This window comes from Octodon degus, unplaced genomic scaffold (genome assembly GCF_000260255.1).
Source record: "Octodon degus isolate 3935 unplaced genomic scaffold, OctDeg1.0 scaffold00031, whole genome shotgun sequence".
NCBI lineage: Eukaryota > Metazoa > Chordata > Mammalia > Rodentia > Octodontidae > Octodon > Octodon degus.
Genome location: NW_004524607.1, coordinates 15,679,684 through 15,700,917, shown reverse-complemented (window position 1 = coordinate 15,700,917; position 21,234 = coordinate 15,679,684). Strand labels below are relative to the sequence as shown.

Below are 21,234 nucleotides of genomic sequence, written 5' to 3'. Positions count from 1 at the left end.
GTTTTCCTTTTGCTCTTGTGTAAGAGTTGAATGAAGAGACCTTCAAATTAGGATCTAGCTAAGTTAGCCAGCCTTGGAAGACGAAGGCGCTTCAGATTTAAAACAAAATCTTCTTAGGGTCAGCTCTGGCAGGGAACTTGGCCTTGCAGCCCATGGGCCCATTTTCTGGGGATCAAGGGTAATCTCCTTTGTCCTCCCCTGCTGCTGAATGCCAGGTCCTTCTGAAGCAACACCTCACATGCCGGGCTCAGTTCAGGTCTGCTCAGACCATGGGTGGGGAAGGGGCCACAAGAGCTGCAAAAAGGACCAGTTACCATGTCATGGGTGCTTGCTGACCCTCCCAGACCTGACCAATTTCACCTACAGCATGCTTTGAGTGACAACCCTCCTGGGGCAGACAGTGGCCACAGGATTTAAGTAGCTAAATTATTTGCTTTCATTCATACAGATGTCAGGTCATGCCTGCCATCAAAAGTCCATCCATAAGATTTTTAATTTAATTTTTAATTTTAATTTTTTGAGACAGGGTCTTGCTATGCAGTTTGGGCTGGCCTGGTAGCCCCCAGGCTGGTCTCCAACTTGCAGAGATTCTCCTGTCTCAACTGCCTGAGTGCTGGGATTACAGGCATGCTCCATCATGCCTGGTTCTGGGGCTTGGGATTGAACTCGGAACCTTACACTTGCCAGGTAGGTGTTTATGTCTCTGAGCTATCTCCCTAGAGTTTATCCATGAGAAGAGACATTAGTGAAGAAACAATGAACTGAAGCCCAAGCAACACTGGGACATCAGGGACACCTGGGACAGAGAAGGGCCAGGGGACCCTCACAGCCATAAGGCCTCACACCTTAGTGGCAGCTGCCAGATCCTAACCAAACAGTCCTATACCACATAGGCTATAGCTTGGGGACAAGCCTAGAGGAGACCACCCTGCTCCACCCAGGAGCACCCATCCACCCAGAGAAGGTGTGGTGCCTCTGTGGGTTTCTACTCCTTCCCCAATGGTCCCCCGACCTCCAGGGCAGAGCATATAGGAAGATGCCCCATCTAGGAAGCCAGTCAACAGGTCCAGACTTCCACATATCCCACCTGAGTTACGGAAACAGACCATGATGATGACAGGAGATTAGGTTGTCACCTTCAGGTCAAGAAGAGTACCACACAGGTACTTTCTCTTAATTCAGTGAATAGAAAGATTTGGAGAAAAAAAAAAAAAAAAAAAAAAAAAAAAAGATTTGTTCTTTTTTTTTTATAAATTTTCTATTTATTTGGTACACGGTCTTGTTGTACAGCTTGGACTCATAATTGATCCTGTTGTCTCAGCTTCCCCAGTGCTGGGATCACAGGTGTATGCCACAACATCTGGTTTCCGTGGCCAGCCTGGCGCATGGGGCCAGCACAGCATGTGGTACTGGGAATCAAACCTGGGTTCTTGTGTTTGTTAGGTAGGTGCTTAGACCATGAAGCTATCTTCCTGGTCCCGAAAGATTTGTTTTAATAGTGTTTGTGGATAGGATATCATGTCTGCATCTTGTACTATGAATAACCACTAAGAAGACAACAATATACAATGTATTAATTATTGAAACTGTCCTACTAATCGGTTTTGAAATTGTCTCATTGCTATTTGTTTCTCAATAAAATTATTAAAAAAAAAAAAAAAAAAAAGAGCACCACACCAGACAGGAGAAAAGGCAGCATGGCCACACATACCTACCTCATGTGTCATCTCTAAGGGACAACTGACTGCACTTTTCTCTTCTTTCTTGGATTCTTCCAGCTCTTGGCACTTGCTCTTAAGTGTTTGGATTTCTTCTCTAAAATGAGAAGGGGAACAATGACACTTGGCTTGTCACCAGGTGAGCAATGGCCCTTTGCACGGTGAGACTGGCAGCCCCGTGCAGACAGATGCTGGATGGGCTACAGAGGTACCAGTAACCTGCTGCAGGATGGTTCTCTTTAATGTTCCCAGAAAAGGGTGCTGAGGACCCCAGGGCAGCACTGTGCTGGCTGTCAGAGCCGGAAAAAATAGTCACTGCATATAGCATGTGCAACATCTTGGGTTTGGTTCCTAACACTGTGAGAAACCAAACAACAAAAAACCCATTGCACAATCAATGGAGGTATCATGTGGGGCTTTTCTGTTGCAGGATGGAACCTGGCCCTCGGCCTACAGGGTACCCCTCACCAACAGAACCAGCTCTCCAGGGAACAGAGGGAATGCAACACGTGGCCCTACCAAGGATTCCAATGTAAAAACCATTTCTTTCCATATGTTGCTGATTTACTTTAATTCTAGCCTGACACAATTTAGTCATGATTCTCCAGAAATGAAAATAAAATATTTTCTGTTCATTACAGTCATCTGTATCTTACTGATTATTTTGAGTGCTCCATATTTCTGCTCAGACTTCTTTTCATGTTTTAAAATGTGAAGTGAGGTACAATTCACAACATGAAATCATTATCTTAAGACTGGGCGTGTGGTTCAGGGATAAAGCATTTGTCTAGCATGCATGAGGGTTTGACCCCTAACACTACAGGAAGACAAAAACGAAACTATTTTAAAATGTATAATTAGGTGGTCTTCAGCATATCCACGATGATGGGAATCCTGAACACTCCCAGCACTCCTCTTCCCCCAGCCAGCCCTTGTTTCTGCCTGCTCTGCCCACATCCCACATATGGCCCGCGCTGTGTGGCCCACTTGGCCTCTTTCCCTGAGCACAGTGCATCGGCCCTGGCTTGTTTTTTTGTGGGTGACCTCAGGCTGCTCATCCATTCTCTAGGGATAGACATGGAGGTGCTGCCCTTCCTGGCTCTGGTGACTGTTGCTCTCACAAAGGAGCAAAGGTGTGAAAGTCATGGTGCTTAGAGGCTGCTGAGGGGGAGAGCATGACACAGCGGTAGCACTGGACGTGCAGCAGAGGTGGCCACGATGGTTTGCCACAGAGGCAAATACTGGCTTATACAAAAAGCTTTCTCACAGGGCTTGGGTGTGTATCCCAGAGGCAGAAAAACACTGAAAGACCTCAGGAAGAGGTGTGGTCTCTACTAAACCCTCTCTCGAAGCTACTATGCAGGGACCCACGGGGCGGGTGGCCAGGAGGCAGGGAGGGCTCGGGTTGTGTGTCATCTCTGCTGCTTGGTACTCACTTCAAGGCCCACTCTTGCTCCTGCTGCTGCTTCTGCCCTTCCCTTGCATTCTCCAGCTCCTTCTCCAGCTCAGCCTTGGCCTGCAGCAGCTGCCTCACTTCCTTACTGAATGCACAGAAGCAGACATTTCCGCACTGTTAGAACCAGAAACTGTCAGGGCAGGAAGACACTTGAAAACACAACAGCAGCCGACTTCCTTCCTTAGGACAGTGGACGGGGGTGGGCAAGCCACTCCAGCAGCCCCCAGGTCCTAAGGGCACACAGACACCACTGTGTATGAGGGCCTGTCAAGGCTAGGATATAAAAGCAGCAAGGTCTCACTCTGTGGCCTCATGGTTGCAGGGAAAAATGGAAACACCAGTGACACAGTGGCAGGGACACACCAGTCCTGCACTCCAGGCGGGGGTGCTGCCAGTGCTGGGCCTGAGCATGGGAGGGCAGCCAGGCATCTCTTGCTGAGTCCTCACATGCCACAATGACACAGTGGCCACAAATGCACATCCACTGCCTACAATCTATGTGGCCCAACTTTTCTAGGCCCTGCTAATGTCCACAGGAAACTAGATATTCCTTGAAATGAGTAGCAGAGTGCCTATCACATAAAAAGGACTCCATATGTTGTAGTTATTAGGTCATGTGATAGCTTAACAGATAAGCCTAGGGGTTATGTTTCAAAACCACTATCTTCATTTTAAAAACTCCATGAAATAGTGTTACAAAGAACCTATCATATGGGGGCCTGCCCCTTAGCTCAGTTCTTTAAGTGGCTGCTTCAACAAAGCAGTCAGGCTCAGGTTGCTGTGGTTTGATCCCCACAACTCAAGTCAGCCAAACCTGCCCTGAAGGCATTCGGAGAAAAAAAAAATCCTTGGGCTGGGGAGATGGCTCAGTAGAATAAGCACTTCCCTGGCAAGCGCAAGGGCCAGAGTTCAATCCCCGGTTCTGCCAAAACAAAAAACAAAGAATCTATCATAGTTCACATGACTACCACTGCAGGTTGGGGACAAGAGTGTGAAGGGGTTTGCTTCTGCTGGGGACAGAGGTTCCAGAGGTTCCACAGTGGGCTGGGAGGCAGCCAGGAGCCCTCAGACACCCATGTGCATGCACATCAGCTGGGGACATGTGACACGGGGCAATTCAGAAAGTGTGAAAGCACCTGTGGCCCCCATCCTCGATCAGCTCCTGGGTGGGCTGGTGCTCCTGCCTTTGCAGACCACTCTGAGCGGCAAGGTCACCATGGTCTTGCAGTGCTGAGATTAAATGCCATCTCAGCTGATGGGTGGGTTAGCTTACAACAGAGCTGTGACGAGAGAAGCCATGCGCAAGCAGGCGCCAGGTCCTGTGCTGAGCCAGTAACAGATCATGAAACTGCAGATCATGTGGTGAGGCTCTGCCTCCAGCTCCAGGTCATGCTAAGCATATTACATCATGTATGGCTCATTCATGTACAGATCATAGGCCACAAATACATGACTCAATGTCAAGACCACGCTGCCTAAGATCTAACTGATTTTTAGACAAATTCAAGGCAGTAACTCCTCCCCCTGAAGAAATAATCTGGAAATTCCTCTGGAACTCCATGTAGAGATTTTCATGGTACTCTCCACCTACCCCTCTCTGTTAATGATGTCATATGGCCACTTAGTGTCTTCTTTTCGCCACCAGCACAGCTTTTATTCCATAACATAAATCTAACAAGTGTATGGAGAGTAACACAAAATACAGTGAATGTTTAAGTTCTAAAAATATTTGTTATAGTAAGAGACACACTGCTATGAACACCCATCGAAGACCCCAGACCCCACGGCTTTGAGCACACTTATTCCATTGCTCCTGCCACTTTCTGAGGCAGTTGTGGAAGTCTTCTTTATAAGTGTCTTTAACCACCACGCAGTGTGGTTAAAATGTGCTCAATCTGCTGCCACATACCATCCAATGGAAAAGAGGGCTGTAAAAATGTGACCATGCACCCTCGTCTACCTTATTCACCAGATCTGGCCCTGGGTGACTTCCCCAAAGGCAAAATGATCAAAAGGCAAACATCTTCAATCAATTCAGGATGTCAAGGAAGCCATGAATAAAGACACAAAACCGGACTTCCAGAACTGTGGCAAGAGCCATGGGATAGGTGTGTTTAAAGAAACATTGCAGTTTGAGGGGCACTCGGGGCAATGTTAAAATTTTTTTTAAACACACAATATATTTTTCAATCACATCTCATAGAGTCCTAGAAAGCATTTATGCAATAATTACTATGCATAGAGCACTTCCTCACATCTAGGACAGAAGTTCAGCCCGGACACAGCAGCACCTAGGCACCTACTCTTTTTCTAGCAGCTGGGCCTCTAGCTCGTTCCGCTCTCCCCTCAGGCTCTTCACTGTCCCCCGAAGGTGCTCTTGTTCCTCCTGCCTGTCCCATCCCAGCTGCTTGGGTGCCATGCTGTTGGGATTCGACTTGGCCAGCTCTGAAGCATTCAGTTTTGAGCTCTCCATCGAATTTAGTTTCTGGAGGTAACACAGATATTTGTTAGATATTATTTTTGCTTCTACATTCCATTGTGAAACACAGAATAGGACCATGGAAAACCAGTCTCCAGCCTCAGGAGCTGCTTTGCCATATGTCCTAAGTTGGCTGGTACAGTCTACTGTGCAGGCACAAGTCCCTGCAGTTTGGAATTGGAAGTGGGACAATGAGACTATGGCCAAGGGGACAAGGCAGGGACAAGGCAGTAGAAAGCAGGTGGAGCCAGGGGGTTGCATGCACTAGGAGGATCTGTGTGCTTATTTGCTCTCAGCTCCCTAGAGCTTCTGAAACTTCCAACCTTTTTGCTTTCTACCTTAAACTGTTCCCTTCCTGCTAGCAAAGTGACTGGCTGCAGCAGCTCTCTCAGGGGACTTCTGGGCTTGCTTTGGCTCCCTATAGCATCCAGCAAACTTTGCTTATTAATACCCAGTGTGTATAATCTCTTTTGTTTTCTTTGTAAATAAGTGAACTTATTTAAAATACCCTCCCTTGATGCTTTCTCTGCTTTGCTAAAAGCCACACTAGTTCCAACAGGAAGGACTGGTTCCAGCAGGACCAGTTCCAGCAAGACAGAGGAACCGTTCAGCCTGGGGATGGAAGGAAACGCTAACTTCCCACATGCTCGGGTAAGCAGAGTGTGGGAGGACAGCTTCCTGTGAATTCCACAGTACCTGAGTGGGGAGGAGTCTGGTGAGCAGTCTGGGCAGTGGAACACTTGGGTCACACATGGCCACCTACAGATGCATGGAGAAGCCCCACGATGTGTACTGTGTGACTATGACCTGGCTATCCGTAAAGCGGGGGTCGTGAACAGTGTACCCCTCAGGCCTACACTTTTAGTGATACACTTTCTGTTATCTGCTAGATAGCTTCAATCCATCTGTTGGGTATGCCTGTGTTACTTGAGAGTGTTTCTCCAACCAGATCAGACAGGCAAGTCCCGAGTGACAGATGGCACAGAAGCCCACTCACCTTTTCTAGCTCTGCAATGCGTCTCAGCAGCCGAGGCTTGCTCCAGTCCATGTAACCTGAGGGAAGCAACAGGTCTGTACAGTGCCCATCTGACGGGCACCCTATGGCCCAGACCAGCCTTTTCAGCACCAGTCTGATGGTATTCCCTTGCACAGACTGTCAGCAAAGCCACAAGGCCATGCTAGGCAGATCCTTGGCACCTCAGTGTTGGGAGCTGCAGGAGGCTAGGAAATGATCAAATGTGTGTAGGTGGGACTAGGCCCCAGTGCCTAACGCAAACAAGTTACCTCAGTCCAGGGATAAACATCCCGTCTTGTTAAGGTCAGCTATTAGTCGCTACGTAACCTTGTGTTATGTGTCGCTAACTTTGCAAAATTATACATAAAGGATCCTTTTGTTGTGCTTGAGTTAGTCTTGCCTATCAGGCAGACTAGTGACCACCTAGCCCAGTTTGTCTTCTTGTCTATCTTTCTCATTCCTGCCACTGCGTCTCTGGGTAGAACCGATCAGTGAGACCAATGGATACCTACACCTAAGGGTTTGTGCATCATTGGGTGTTTTTTCTATTCTCCTTGGTTGTAAAGTTACTGATGCTAATGTCTTAGGGTAACACCCTTCCCCAATTCCACACCTATTAGGTTTTACCCCACCAGAACATTACTGCTGCCAATATCACAGGTGACTTTTCACCTTGCCAAACCCACAGTCTGCTTATCTGTCCTCATTTCTGGCCTCTGCCTCTTGAATCCCCTCAATGCCCACTCTGCTTTACGGGCTCACCCTTACCTTTCAACCTTCTAGATACCCCTGGTTTGGACTCTCTGCTCCTCCACCTGGTCACACACCACCCTACAACCTCACTGGGTGCCAGCACATCCAGCTCTGCGGCCCAGGCTTATGCCCACCAAGCCCTCCACTCGTCCAGGCCACCCTGTGTCTCCTCCCCACCTTCAGAAAATGTCAGCTCTGTCCTTTGGGTTGCTCAGAGTTAAGACCCTGGCACTGAGGCCCTCTCTCTTTCAGGATACACACTGTCTCTGTTTTTCCATAGATTCTGCCTTCAAGATGCACCAGAATCTGACCTCCTCTCCCACCCTCACCCTCATCACAACAGTGCTCCCTTTCTGCCTATCCTTCCCTGAAGGAGCCAGGGCCCTGTTCAGCTTTCCCTCAGCCAGCAGCACTCCCAGGGCTGAGGTGAGGAGCTACATTGGCCTCTGCCCTGGGCTTCTATATGTGCTGGTGCCCCAACAGTCCCAGGTGCCTGTAGGCTAACCATTGGCATTTCCAGGTCATGGCCAGCTGCTAATGACTTGGGGAGGCCTCCCTCCAATACTGTCAGTGGTAGAGCCCCACTGCCATCTGCCCTCACCCACCTTTCCCTGAGGAACCTGCTAACCCTCTTCCCTCCTCACATCAGTGTCTTCCAGGCATACTGGAATTTTCACCCGTTGCTATATAACTCCAGGGCCTAGAGCCAATCTACACACAGCAGTGCCGGCTACATTTTGGAGTCACTGCTACTAATGGAATGCGCTAATGTCCCTATTGAGACAGTTGGCTGTGAAGCAGAGGAACTCAGGGCTTTGCAGGTGCAAGAAGGGTGGCTGACACACTCACAGCAATGCTAACACACCCATTGCACTGGCTTGCAGGGCCTGCCCAGGACTCCCCTGGGACAGCCACCATGCACCTTCCCTGCCTTTTTTGGGGGGGGGGGAAATACCCTTCACTCTGGTGATGGTTGGGGAGTTGCTGAGCACGCGGTCTAGGTCCTCCTTCAAGCTCTGGTTCTCTTCAGTCAGCTCCTGAATGCTCCGGGACAGGTTCAGGAGGGCACTGCTCATCTTCTTCTGCCTCTTCACACCCACCTTCTTCTCCACCAGAGGCCTGGGAACAACCACAAAGAGCTGAGCTGCTAACTCTAAACCTCAAGTCAGCAAAAGTTAACCCATAATAGGATTTCATTCTTATTACTAGAAGCCTGCATAACAAAATGTAGCACTCAATTATTAGTATCATATTTTAGATGCCACCACTAAAATTTTATGCAAACTTTTTTTTGTAATATAAATACTGGTATAATAGCTTTGATTTTGCCTCTTATCCCATGAGGTCGAAAATATAGGCAGTCTTAGGTTCAGTTAAATAGCTCAGCAGATTAAAGCACCTGCAAGCAGGCGCAGGGGCTTGGGGTTCCATCCCCTGGCCTGCCATGCTGGCCCTGTCCCCAGGGCGCGCTGAAACAGTGATTGAGACTGGGCATGGTGGAGTGTGCCTGTAATCCCAGCACTTGGGAGGCTGTAAACAGGAGAATCACTGAGTCTAATCTAGTAGTGAGACCCTGAACACCCTGTAAACCCTTCCCTTAAAAAAAAAATACAGGCAGTCTTCATTATGTGGAGAACAGTACGCCTTTGTCAATTTGCTTATTCCTTAAGATTTACCTGCAAACTCAAAACCAGTACTCCTGGATGTCAAAGGTACCCACACATGGGAACAGAGGATTGGAATTCTGATGTATACTCCCAGCTAAGGTTCTCAGACTCAAAACATGTACTTTCTATGGTTTACTTAGTGTAAAAGATCTGTCACCCATGTTTGTGCTGTGTGCTGGTGATGTCACCGTTTAAAGCGGCCCACAGGGCGGGGCTGAAGCACTGTGTAGTGTCTCCATGCTGTAAGGTAGCCCATGGAGAACACTGTATCTCTGAGTACAGCGCTGCTGCATCTCAGTGCTAAGGAATCAACCATGTGCCTTCAACATCTCTAAACCAAAATGTTCGTGGGACCACATGTTGTCTGATTATGGTGAAAACCTGATCAGAGGTTTAGAGAAGCCTACGCCTACACCCCCAGGAGTCCTGATCCAGCATCACTGACTCAGTGTCCACGAATGACCAGTATGTCCAGCTCTGCAGCCCAGGCTTCTGTGGCTTACCCTCTCCCCAGGATGCCCCAACCCTACTCCCCACCCTCAGGAAATGCCAACTCTGTCCCTTGAGTTGCTCAGACAAAGCAGCCCTGCTCTAGCAGACATAACTGAAACTCTTCGTTTGGACAACCATGAGGTCCAACTCTATTTACTATCTAGCCATTTCCAATCTGTTTTAAGCCATGATGGCTGAAGGGAAAAAGGAAGACCATGCCAGGCAGTGTGGACCCCCAAGTGCCAGCAGCCTGCTACAGAGATCAGAGGAATGGCCATGTCTATGATATGCGACCATTCTCCTGTAATTTATTTATTTTTGTATTTTAGGACAGGGCCTATAGGGTCTCACTGTGTAGACTGGACTTGTAGTGATCCTCCTGTTTACAGCCTCCCAAGTGCTGGGATTACAGGCACACACCACCACGACCAGTCTCAATCACAGTCTCAATATGCCCTGTGGGGCCAGCACAGCAGGCCCTGGGATTGAACTCCTGGCCCTTGCATCTGCCTAAGCAGGTGCTTTAATCTACTGAGCTATTTGGCCAGCCCTTCTCCTGTAATTTAATGAAAGCCTGTTTCATTAAATTGTTTGGGAAAGGATAGGGGAATCTATGTGATAAGGAGAACCTCGATGCCTCCAACAAACTTGTCTGGGAAAAGTTTAAGTGGCAAAATGGATTTGTAGCACACATCTTAGTAAGGTAGATCTGGGTTGACAGGCAGCACTTCCAGTCATGAGCCAGAGAAGGCTGTGTAGCAGGGTCACTAATGCATGTAGCACTGAGTGTGTGGCAGTTATGAGGGCTCGGGGCGAACACCAGAGTGCAAACTAGACATCACCCATCAGCACACAGATGTAGTGTCAGCTCTGCAGTCACATGAGGGCAGGAGATGCCCTTCCCGAGTGACGGGTACCCTGACCTCAGAGTGACTCCATAACACAAGGACAACATGGTACCAAACAGCATACTTCTTTCCTGTGCTTTCAGAACTTGCCAAGAGAGTCTGGAGACGATGGATCTGCAAGTACCAAATTAGAAAACATTAAAGATACAAACGAACATGCTAGTGGTCTTGGCTTGAGAGCTGTGGGCAGAGTTCTGATCCCTGTCCCATGCCAGAAGTCAGAAAAAGCTACAGCTGTTTCTCTTCATGTCAAGCTGACCAGGAGCACTGGTGTGGGCCAGTGCTGGTCTAAGCTGAACCCTGGGCGGCAGCAGGGTCGCCTCTCATGCCCCCGGCCACCTGCCCCTCCATGCACACCTCCTCATAGTAGGTCTCCATGGCAATCCTCATCTCCTCCAGGTTGGTGGTCTTCATGTCCATCTGCAGTTTGCTGGGGACGCAGGTTCAGAGTCAGCAGGACAACGTCATCACACCCACAGTGAGCGGGGGAAAGCGCGACTCCCAGAACAGCCCAGCTGGGATGGCTTTGGCACAGGACCCAGTGAGGAAGGACTGCCTTGAGTGAGCCCTATGGTGGCTTTGGCCTTGAATGAATGGCAAGTTTCCAAACTGATGGGGGAATTCCTCACACCGAAAGCATCCTTCCTGGGTGAGACCAGCCACTTCCTAAGGCTTCATAGAGACAATCTCCTCCAAAGCCCCTACTTTAGAAACTTGGATCAAAGGTGCAGCCCCAACACTGGGTCTTCAGGGCTCACACATTACCTTTGAGTAGGAAGGGAGAAAAACTAGCTTATTAGGAGATCACTATCTCCCTTCAACCTGTCACTCTGTCACCTTGTTCTCTGCCTATCACAGGCTTCAGGCAAAAGGCACTGAGAAGAAGAGCTGAGCATTCTGAAACACTCAAGGAATTAACAAATAAATGCAAAAATTTTAAGTTGCCAAATTTCAGCAAGAAACAAATGGGAGGGGGAACTATTGTGTAAGAGATGAAGCACAGACAAGTTTTCCTTAAATAAACAAGTACAGCTAAGCAAGACTATCCCTTTGCACTAACAAGACAGACACAGAGACAGACAGGTAAAGTATGGGGAACACCACCAAAACCATATGAAAGGGGGTCGGGGAGATGGCTCAGTAAACCTGGCAAGTGCAAGGGCCTGAGTTCAATCCCCGGTTCCACAAACAAACAAACAAAAAAACCATATGAGAGGCAGCCAGGAGCAACATCTGGGTATCAAAGGCTTGCCTCACCAAAACCTAGAAAATCTACATCAGAGATACAAAGTGGCCTAGAAATACTGAGAAAACATATTCCTTAAATATAAGAAGAAAAAGGGAAAAGGAAATACTATTCCCTAATGACATTAAAGGAAATGTAGATTAAAAACAAAAACAAGAGACAGAGACAGAGAGCTAGTAAGTAATACTTCCCTTGCTATGGGTGGGAGCGGGACTGTGCACAGAGGTTGGCTGGGGGAAGCAGAGGTGGGACAAGCACCAGAGCAGAAAGGGGACTGTTAAGTGGGTGGAGTGCCTCTCCCACAGTCCTGGGCCCTAAACCCTCCCACTGAGACTGCCTGGCAGCTGCTCCGTACTTGATGGCACTGTCCTTCTCCTTGCATTGCTGCTCCAGCCGGAAGATCCTCTGTCTCAGCCCATTGATGACCTAGTACAGAAGGCCACCACCTCAGCCACCTCTGCCCAGCCCCACAGCCCTCGGTGCTTCCTCGCTGTGGGCCCAGCCTCTGTCCTTTCCACCTCAGATACTCCCTGCTTTCTCTTCCAGGCCACAGGTTTGGCAATGATTAGGGAGCTGGGATTTGCTCATTCACTTCAGGAGGGTGAGTGAGGGGCAAGGAGGGCAGGACACCCCACTGGGGCAGGAAGGTAGTAACCAATGGCACCCCAAGCTGGTGGGCGCTCAGAGAATTGGTGGGAACTGGCCTCACTTGTGTTATACAAGGGAACCCATCACAACCTAGAAATAAAAACCAGTGACCTTCACGGTCCCCCACCCCAAGGCAAGTCTACCTGGAGTCAGGATAGCAGCCTGGAGGGGCCCCAGAGCCCCACCTACTGGGGAAGGAAGGCCCACTCCCCCAGCCTCATTCCTTCCTTCTCCGCTAATCCTTTTGGGAGATCACACATACCCAGGCCTTTCTCTTTTTTTCTTTCTTTTTTTTCTTTTGAGGGTCTTGGTTGCTAAATTGCTTAGGCTGGAGGCAAATCACACTGGATTACGCTCCTGAGAGACAGTCCTAACAGGAAGCTGTGCTAGGCAGGGGCAGACATGACTACACATCACTTCGCAGAGGTAGCATCTGAGCTCAGAGCGCACCTGCTTTCCTCAGCCCTGCCAACACTGGCTTGGATCGTGTGCTTGTTCATGGTGTGAGGCTTTATTCAGAGTAATTTAAAATCATTTCTTCCCTCAAGGATGGGGTGCTAGTGAGATGACAGGGCCAAAAGACACCATCTTTGCCTTCCAGGTCTGAGCAGCTGGGGTCCCAGGTCAGGAAAACCACTTGCCTCAGTTTATGATTTTAAAAAATAGGAATTGGAGTCCTTCTATTACAAGAAATCAAAATCACATACCTGTGCAGAATGAATCACTGTGGAACAATTTGCTGTTCTCTAATTTTTTTTTTCTGGTGAAACATTAATTCACAAACATTTGTGAATTAAGTATTCATCTGTCCCACCCAGAGAACTGGGTTTTAACCATTTATGTTACATCGATATTTCTATATGACATATATATTGTTATATTTCAGAGTATATTTCATTTCTTAGAGATTTATATAGAGCTTTTTGCATATCCTGGAGTATAAAACAATGTATTGGTCAATAATATCTTCCCATCCACTCATTATAATATTACCTATTTCCACCTTAGTCTTCCAGGTTGCTATACAAATTTTAATTTTGTTACCAAATGTATTAATTACATCTTTTTTTGTATTCAATGATCTCAAAATTGTATCCATTCTAATTTTAGCTTTTTCTTTTTCTTTTTTTGCAGAACCAGGGATTTAACGCAGGCCCTAGCGCTTGCCAGGCAAGCACTTATTCTACTGAGCCATCTCCTCGGCCCCTAATTTTAGCTTTGTGATACACCTTCTCCAGATACTAGTTTACTGCAGTAACATTAACCAAAGAATTATTCCATCTCTCCCATTTTATTTCATTCAATTTGTTTAATATTATCATTACGTAACATGAGAGTTATTTACATCTTTTTTTTTTTTTTGGCGGAACTGGGGATTGAACTCAGGCCCTTGCACTTGCTAGGCAAGCACTTATTCCACTGAGCCATCTCCCAGGCCCTGTTTACATCTATTTTAAGGACTGTGCTCTGCCGCTGCTTGGTTCCTATGTCTTGGCTCAGAAACCCATGTGACGTGGAGGTATGTCTGGGGACATGATGGGGAAGATGACATTGTGACTTTTTTCTATAGTTTAGTTTATTTTCTGGCCTGCATAGTGTAAGCCTAGTATCCCCATGCCATGTGCCTTGACCAAGTCTCAGTCATTTTTCTGAGATCCCTAGGGCTTTATGGAGGATGTTTCTGGAAAGTTCTCTGCCCACTGCTTTCCTGTCCTCCCATGCAAGTGCTCTGGGAAGGTGTTATCCCTTCAGTATGTTGCTGTCTCTAACTACACTCTAAGGAGGGCTTTCTGCAGCTGGAGATTACTCACCCAACCGGTGTCAGGTCTTTTCTCTGCCAGTGTGCGAATAAAGTCTGGGCCCTGTGGGAGCAGATCATGTGGTTCAGCCTGCTCCCTGCCACGTAGGAGCCCCAGGCCGGAACCCCCTCGGGGCCAGGTGCTCACTCGTCCTGGATCCAAGAGCTGTTCTATCTGCCGGTCTTTTCTGTTATTCTCCTCCTCCATGCGCCGGAGTTTTGTTCTCATCAGGTCCACGTCACTTTTCTGTGTGTGTAATGACTGGAGAAGAAAAGCACCACTCACACACGCCCATTTGTGTGACCACACAATGTATGAGGTATGAGTGAAAAATAAGGTAGGTGTTCACATTTTGAAAATTATTACAGTAAAAGACACACTGCCATTAATACCCCTCAAAATACTCCCCCTCACTTCAGCCACACTTATCCTATCATTCTTGCCACTTTCGGAAGCAGCTGCAGAAGTCCTCTTTCATGTGATACTCTTAACATTCTCCACTTTTTTGATCATCCCTTGTATAAAGACACACTGAAAGACTTCAACTAAACAAAAATGGAATTCTAAAAAATGCTCAAATAAATTACAGGAGGCAGAAAAACAAAAGAGAAATATAATACAGGAAGAACAGAAAATGGGAGACATATCTTAACATATCAATAATTATGTTGTTTATAAATGACCTAAACAAACCAATTAAAAGATTGACAGAGTACATAATGATAACGATAAGAAACTTGTTTCAAACATAATGAAAGGGTATGTTGAAAGGAACAGAATGGAAGAAGATATACCATGTAAACATTAATTAAAGTGGGAATGGAGAAGTTACTATCAGATAAAGTGGACTTTGAAGAATAGAAAGACACCAGAGGCAGGGACCTTATATATAATGTTTTAAAAAGAATCCATCCACAAGGCATAGTGGGCTACACCGGTAATCCCAGCACTCTGGAAGGCTAAAGCAGAAGGATCACAAGTTTGAGTTCATCCTGGATAGCTTAACAATTTAGTAAGATCCTTTCGTAAGGTAAAAGTGGCTGGAGATGTAGTTCCAGTGTGAAGGCCCTGAGTACAATCCCCAGCACCACTTTTAAAAAATCTATCCACCCAGGAGACAGAGCCCCTCGAAGCCTCTTAGAAGCCAGCAGCCCACAGGGCAGAACCTGATATGAAGGAAATGTATCAGCGCACAATGGTAGCAGAACCTTTATACCTCTCTCTCCATGCAGTGGCTGGGCATGGTGGCCATGTGTCTGTAATCCCAGCACTCAGGAGGTTGAGGCAGAAGGATCACTGAGACTTTTAAGCCAGTGGGATGACAAAGACGTTCAAGGCCAGCCTGAACTGCATAGTGAAACCCTGTCTTAAACACACACACACACACACACACACACACACACACACACACATACCCCAACAGAATAAAACATGAGGCAACATCAGTAAGGCCAGAGGAGGAGGAAGAGGGCTTCTAGCAATGTCCACCACCATGGCCACCAATAGGGACCCAGTTCTTGTAAACAGCTGGGTCACATTGGAACCAGAAGGAAGCCTTGATAAGTGCAGAAGAATGAAATAGAATGTTTTACAGCCACAGCACACTCAAACTGAAACCACAACAAAAAAATCATAGGCAAACCTCCAAACCCTGAAAACTAAACTACCCAGTGCCAAATAATCCAAGCACATCTCAGGGAGTCTCAAGAGAAAGTTTTAAAAAATACACTGGCCTGAATGAAAATGACAATATATAAAAATATCACAGTCTTATTTAAAAAAAAAAGTCTGTCACTATGAGAAGCATACAGTGAGAACTGTGCCAAGTAGAAAGGGCCATCAGCCCACTAGCACCTCCAGGGGCCTCCAGGGCTGCACTGAGGGGACAGTGGTCTGGAAAGGCCAAATGCTTTGTGATCCCAGTTGCACATTAGAGAATGGCCACAGAGGGCTGGTGAGATGGCTCAGTGGTCTAAAGCACCTACTTAGAACAAGCTTAGCGAAGCCCAAAGCCCAGGGACCACGGTTCAATCCTCCAGCACCACATGCCAGCCAGCCTGCCCCCTGGTGGGCTGAGCTGGCCACACACACACACACACACACACACACACAATAAATAAATAAATAAATAAATAATAAAATAGAGAATGGCCACAGAGACAAGGAAAAGATCATGGTGGTCGGGGCAGGGACACTGAGAAGTGGGAGGAGCACGGGGACTGCTGTGGGCTGCTAGGCAGCTTGTTCCCACAGTATGGAGGTGCACCAGTCTATACCTATGCTGTTAGAGAAGCACACGCACACACTGGACCAAGGACAGTCTTCTGGCGACACTGCTCGGGGTGAAGAGGGGTACCTAGGACCCCGCTATACTACCTTCACAATGTTCTTGAATCTAATTCAAGACTATCCCTTGTTTAATGACCAAGTCATGGTCCTGTAATTAGCTCATTAATTAGATTGGCCACTAAATAAGGAAATGTATATGGTATATACATTACACTATTCAGAATGAAGAGATGGTCAAAGGAAATACTAACTTGGTGACCTTGCTTTTATTTGCTTAACTCTTACACACAATACTCTAATGTACAGTATACTAGAATATAAATCTACAATACTGTATGGTACAATCAGCAACAATTATTACAGTATGGCACTGTAGAGGAAGTCACCATAAGGCCCACTGCTGCTCACGCTACTGTTCTGTAAGTCCAAATGCAGGTTTAAGTCCTAAAGTTATTAAATTGTTAGGTAGTTAAGTGAAGAATATCTGTTTTGCAAGTAAGTTTTAAAAAACTGGCCAGTGGTGCCAAGGGTGGTGGCTCAAGCCTAAAATCCTAGCACTCGGGAGCTGAGCCAAGAAGATCATCATGTGTTTAAGACCATCTTGGGCTACATAGTGATAACCTATCTTGGAAAAAAAAAAAACAAAAAACAATCACTGTATATGAGATACTATGGTGAATACTTTCATGGATTTATTTTACTGTAGTGTCACGACAGGGCTATCCAACTGGTATGATCTTTTGGCTAGGGTTTGAACCCAGGGCCTCACATATACTGGGCTAGCACTCTCTTAGTAAATACACTCCAACTCCCATTCCCAGTTTTAAACAGGAAACTGAGGAGTTGTAGCTAAAATAATGCTAATGTTCGAGATCCCCAAGAACAGAGTACTAAAAACCCAGTCTATTCTGTGTGAATTTGGAATCCAGGCTGATTTTATCCACAGACCCACAAGAGCAAGTATAAAAAGTTCATACCATTTTCCCTGAGATCTATTTCTAGAGGATTTCTCCCAGGAGTACTGTAATGGTGATAAGTCAGCTTTTGGGGGCTCAGGGTCCATTTGGTACCATCTTTGACCAAAAGGGAACGGTTTCTATGATGCCCTGCCTAATAGCCCACCTGCTGCTGCTGGAAACACCAAGGACAGGGCTGGTGCGTCCTCCCTGGCAGCCCTCTCATAGCTGGATGGCTCTCATGGGCAGGAAGCTCTTCTCACGACAGCCTACCGGGGCTGCGCTGCTCAGATTGGGAGCGTCCAGACTCCTCCCCAAGCCTGGGCCCTGCTTCCACTCTGGTGCCTGCCTGAGTGGCCCTATAGATGCAGCTCAACTAAGTGATGGCAGGTTTATAAGCAGACTGAAACTGAGGACAGGACCTAGATTTCTCCAGGGGTATGAATACATACACACACATGCACATGAAGAACCAGTGTGAAGCTGGGTGTGGTGGTGCACCTCTGTAATCCTAGCACTCTAGAGGCTGAGCCTGGAAAACCACAAGTTTGAGCCCACACTAGGCAACTTATTGATATCTCTCAAAATTTAAAAAGAAAAAAAAAAAGAGGTTGGGGATATACTGTAGTTCAGCATGAATGCTTGGGGTTCAATTCCCAGTATAAAAAGAAAGAAGGGAAGAGGGGAGGGAAGAGAGGGAAGGGAAGAGGAAAGAAAGAGCAGGGGAAAAGTCAGTGTAGTAATGGTGTTGGTGATGTTTCTCTACGCCAATCATGTTAAGAGGCAATGAATGAATCCTGGTTGTGCTACTGGCTAAACTGTGGGCAGAATAACCTCTCCAAGTCTCAGGTACAGATGACAGCTGTGCCAGCCGGCCCATCCATCTCACACAGCTTCTGAAGAGCTAGACAGGACAGGTGTGTGGAATGTTGCCATAACATGACTAGAAGGCTATGATTCTGTACCAAAGCCCTTATGACAACACCAAATGCCAGGATGTGGGGACTCTGAAGTGACACAACTCCTTACCCAGTCCTTTCCATCTTACTATATGAGAGCACAGAATCTCAACTTTGGTGACTGCACACAGTCGGAGCTACCTAAAACTCTGCTGCATGAACAGCCTTCGTGCAGCTAGGCCGGCCCAGCTCCTAAGGCATGACACTAGGGCACAGGCTCTGGGTGACAGTGCTCACACCATTCCATACAGACATGGCCCAGAACTGACACCCATGTGCAGTCCACTGTTACAGAAGGGTATTGCTGTCCTGATACTGATTTGCAGCCCACTACTACAGAAGGTTACTGCTGCTAAGTCACCAAAGAGCAGGTGAACCATTACCTTCTTCAACTCGATAATCTCATCATACATGTCTTCTTTCTCTCTGTATACAGTAGTCCCAGGGATGTGACCTAGAGGATGACATACAAGCCTTTTATGAGATCATTGAAAAGAAAAAGAGTTCCTAGCTATACCTTGAAGAATACATGGAAGTTACTCAAACTTCTGGTTTTGTTATGTAAAAGGACTAAAAGGAATCACAAGGACTGTGATATGCTTAGATTTCACACAGCAAATAAAAAGAAATCAAAGATAAATCTACATAGCATCAACATCCATTCTAATACAGGATAGCTTTACTTGGTTTTAATGAAACACCTACTATATGAGGAATATAAACTGTTTAAGCCCAAAATATAACTCTTAGCTGGTGAAATCAGCTCAGGAGGTACAGTGAAATACAAATGAAACTACCTGGCCTTAAAGAGGCCCACAAGAGAAGCCAGCAGAACACATAGACAGAAATGTAAATCACACCAGTTTTTTTTGGTGGGATTCAGGCTTTAGATTATTACCTGCAATTTGTATTTGCTTCACATACTGCTTATACAATGAATTTACATATACTAAAGTTCAGGGAGCCTGGCACAGCGGAAGCCTGGCTGTACAAGTCAGTTCCCGGGAGGGGAGAATGACCTTCATGAGGTACTGTCCTTAAAACATTCCCAAATGCCCCAGGGACGGAGCTCGCGCACGAAGCCAGCAGTCTCACTCTGGCAAAGGCCAGCTCCATCCAGAACTCTTCCCTCCCTGTCACAGCAGCATGTTCACACACTTGTTGGCAGGACACCTGAAGCTGAACCTCTCCATTCTCACAGGCTGTCAGGGAGTCAGGGCGCTGGTGGGGTGGCCCCCTGCCTTTTCTGGGGTGAGGGTAGAGCTCATGGGCTGGGCAGGATTCTTAGCATGAAGGTACAATTACTAAATATGATGGCACAGCAAACACACTGGGAGGTGCTGCCTGACCTCAACCTTCCCCGTATCAGTTGCTCGTGGACACTAAACAGCCCAGGAAACTCCTAAAAATGTAACAGGTGGCTCCTGAAGACACTGCTCCAACACTCAACATGCCACTGTACAGCACCAAGACAGCCTGAGCCAGGGGCAGTTCCAGGGTCCTGGACAGAACCAGAGAGAGCACACTTCGAAGACAGTGACACATGCACTCAGGGGCTTTGAGAAGAAAACAGACAACATCACTCCAACAGACAACGCTAGAACCTCTGTCATCTCAAGCTCCACCCTGGCATTCCCAGCACTCTGCCACACACCTTGCTTTGAAGTTCCCAGCCACAGCTTCTGTGGGGTTAGGGACATCCTACTGCTCAGAGGCATGCTCCCCGAGGTCCTTGCAGATCTCCAGGATGTCACTTTCCTTGGCTTAGAGTAATAAGGTGACTCTGAAAAGCCAACACATGATTTTCACATTGCAAAAACATCAATGTCCCCTCACAAGATTGCTTTAGAGAAACAATACTGGAAAAACAAAATATTCAAAGGCTATGATGGCTTTAGATAAAAACACTGGCAAATATTTTTAACATGGATATTTTATTTAGTGAACTTGAAAATAATTTTTGGATCGGGTCTTGCTATATTGCACAGCCTAGTTAGCCTTGAGCTCCTGGGCTCATGGGATCTTCCTGTCTCAGCCTGCAGAATAGATGGGACTGGTGTAAGCCATCGTGCTCAGCTTTATGATTATTTTATACACACATATTAATTAAATATGTAATCCTATACACATTTACACTTATCTGTTACTATAAAGAAATAATGGAAATTTAAAATATGTAATAATCCTACAAATGTTATATTTGATGTCCCCTCCAATTTTTTCAGATATGTATATATTTTTATATATACATACTTATAGCACAGGTATAATTTTATACCCATTAATATAAATATTTTCCATATGTATTACATAGTAACATAGTAGTAAATATTAAAAATTAATATTGAAGTTATCAAAATATTAAATGATTATTGATATTAGTAATGTCAAAATTTCAATATGCAAAATGTCTAAAGAAATGAGAAAAATTATATGTCCCAGGGCATTCTTGATTTTGTCATTAAAATGAAGAAAAGTTCTAAAATTATCTTTATCTTGGATTTCACCTTTTCTTTCTTTTTTTTTTTGGTACAGGGTATTAGAGGGCCTCCAAGGTCTCACTACAGAGCCTGTAATGATCCTCCTGTTTACAGCCTCCCAAATGCTGGGATTACAGGTGCATGCCACTATGCCTAGTCTCCATCACATCTCAGCACATGGGGGGGAGGAGCACACGGCAGGCCTGGGGACTGAACCCCCGGCCCCTGCATCTGCCTAAGCAGGCGCTTGAATCCGCTGAGCTATTTGGGCAGCCCTCGATTTCACCTTTCAATTATGCACATTATGACAATTTTATGAAAAAAAGAATGCACTCACAAAACATTCTTACATATTTTATCATTCATTTT

The 21,234-nt window shown here is 46.5% G+C and overlaps 1 protein-coding gene across 8 annotated transcripts in view; it reads right to left on the bottom strand.

Annotated features, from left to right (window-relative positions):
* Iqce (IQ motif containing E) overlaps positions 1-21,234 on the bottom strand; it is a 55,618-nt gene that overhangs the window by 18,476 nt on the left and 15,908 nt on the right. For 7 of the 8 annotated variants that reach the window (XM_023713356.1, XM_023713358.1, XM_023713352.1 and 4 more), the window contains exons 4-15: positions 20,040-20,168; positions 18,769-18,839; positions 14,329-14,442; positions 14,194-14,244; positions 12,090-12,160; positions 10,846-10,918; positions 10,541-10,602; positions 8,377-8,540; positions 6,651-6,706; positions 5,478-5,659; positions 3,155-3,259; positions 1,716-1,815 (exon numbers count right to left, since the gene is read on the bottom strand). In XM_023713356.1, the coding sequence (XP_023569124.1) occupies positions 1,716-1,815; positions 3,155-3,259; positions 5,478-5,659; positions 6,651-6,706; positions 8,377-8,540; positions 10,541-10,602; positions 10,846-10,918; positions 12,090-12,160; positions 14,194-14,244; positions 14,329-14,442; positions 18,769-18,839; positions 20,040-20,103 (1,113 nt within the window). In that variant the 5' untranslated portion in view covers positions 20,104-20,168. The remainder of the gene's footprint in view (positions 1-1,715; positions 1,816-3,154; positions 3,260-5,477; positions 5,660-6,650; positions 6,707-8,376; positions 8,541-10,540; positions 10,603-10,845; positions 10,919-12,089; positions 12,161-14,193; positions 14,245-14,328; positions 14,443-18,768; positions 18,840-20,039; positions 20,169-21,234) is intronic. The other variant, XM_023713354.1, reaches the window with a different exon arrangement.